General features: G+C 34.7%; 1 protein-coding gene across 1 annotated transcript; it reads left to right on the forward strand.

Moving 5' to 3' along the window:
- The first annotated feature begins 492 nt into the window (after window positions 1–492).
- On the forward strand, window positions 493–953 carry LOC125849975 (major strawberry allergen Fra a 1-2-like). Its single transcript, XM_049529912.1, has 2 exons — window positions 493–637; window positions 766–953. The coding sequence occupies exons 1-2, from the start codon at window positions 493–495 to the stop codon at window positions 951–953; spliced, it is 333 nt and encodes a 110-aa protein (XP_049385869.1).
- The last annotated feature ends 608 nt before the right edge of the window (window positions 954–1,561 follow it).

Genomic DNA, 1,561 nt, shown 5'->3' on the forward strand with positions numbered 1-1,561 from the left:
TTCACTAAAAAGTTGATGTAGAAATAAAATACTCCTTTTTATATGTCATGTTCACATCAACAAGATTACATGACAAGGCGATTTCACCTTTTTCAGACAACAAATTTTCAAATGTGAGAATTGTACATACCTACACTGGGGACTGAACATTTACTGCCTTCACACAACTTTTTTTAAAAAAAGTTGTTTGTGGTCGAGGAAAGGCTTAAAATAGTCCATTATCTTTGAGTTTAGACTCAAAATAGTCCTATTTCTTTTTAGTGGAGCATTAATAGTCCTGATTTTTTAATAAAGTGGTGTATTTTTAGTCTTCATCCTAACCACAGTTAGTTTTTTAACTGACCAGTGGCTTATGCACATGCTTCTCATATGTTTCCCTCCAAACTTAAAAGCCTCTTGCTATTGCAATGTTGTTTGGGCTTTCTCCTTTTGAAACATTAGTCTTCTTTCTTAGTTTTTCCCCTCTTTTTTTCTTCTCAGAATCAAAACATTATGGCTGTCACCACCTTCACTGAGGAGAAGACTTCTCCACTTCCACCCAAAAGAATATTCAAGGCCTCCATTGTTGATTCTCATAACTTGATCCCAAAGTTGATGCCACAAGCTATTAAAAGCATTGAAGTTCAAGGTGATGGAGGTGCTGGAAGCATCAAGACATCAATTTCCCTGACGGTACAATCATCATATCACTCTTTTATTTTTGTGCAATTGCTTAGTAGACAACATTTCTGAAGACAATGACAACTCTTATTTTTGGGTGTGTAGGTGGAAATTTTAAGTCCATAAAGTATCGCGTTGATGAACTTAACGAGGAGGCATACATATATAAGTACACATTGATCGAAGGTGATGGATTGGTAGACAACCTTGAGAAGATAACTTATGACGTGAAGTTTGAGCAGTCAGCAGATGGTGGTTCTATCTCTAACATACTAAAAAATAAAGAGCAATAGCTGCAACACAACACTAAGAAGTGCAGCATAGTAGCAACACCAGAATAAAACAGAACTATAACATCATTTTAAAGTTCAAAACACTTGACAATGCATAAAAATAACTCCAAAAGTACAGTATATTGGCAACACCTACAGATTTAGAACAATACAACACTTGAAAATGAAACAGAGGAACACCACATGAGAATACAACATAGTTGCAGCATCATATCCACCAACAATCTGATAGCAATATAGTAGCACCAAAAAGGAGATATCAACACCTGAAAAATGCATAGATAAGCACTTGGATAAGGCTAAACTACTATTAACATTGAACACATATTAGCACTCAAAATAAGCTAAATTACCAGTGATTCATTTTAACTTTGTGTTTGTTGAGAGTATATCCAACCAGAATCTATATCAACTACTTCTTCTCGTCCAACTGTTTTTTCTTGTCCAGCTCCTTCTTGTCTAGTTTTTTCTTGTCCCGCTTCTTCATGTCCTCTTCTAACCTGAATCATAAATTCACATATAAATTGTGTTAGTTTAAGATTATCCAATAAGAAACCAATTATGATATAGTTAAGATATCGTAGTACAGGTAGTTTTTGACGAACTGA

Source organism: Solanum stenotomum, unplaced genomic scaffold (assembly GCF_019186545.1).
Source record: "Solanum stenotomum isolate F172 unplaced genomic scaffold, ASM1918654v1 scaffold12226, whole genome shotgun sequence".
Classification (NCBI taxonomy): domain Eukaryota; kingdom Viridiplantae; phylum Streptophyta; class Magnoliopsida; order Solanales; family Solanaceae; genus Solanum; species Solanum stenotomum.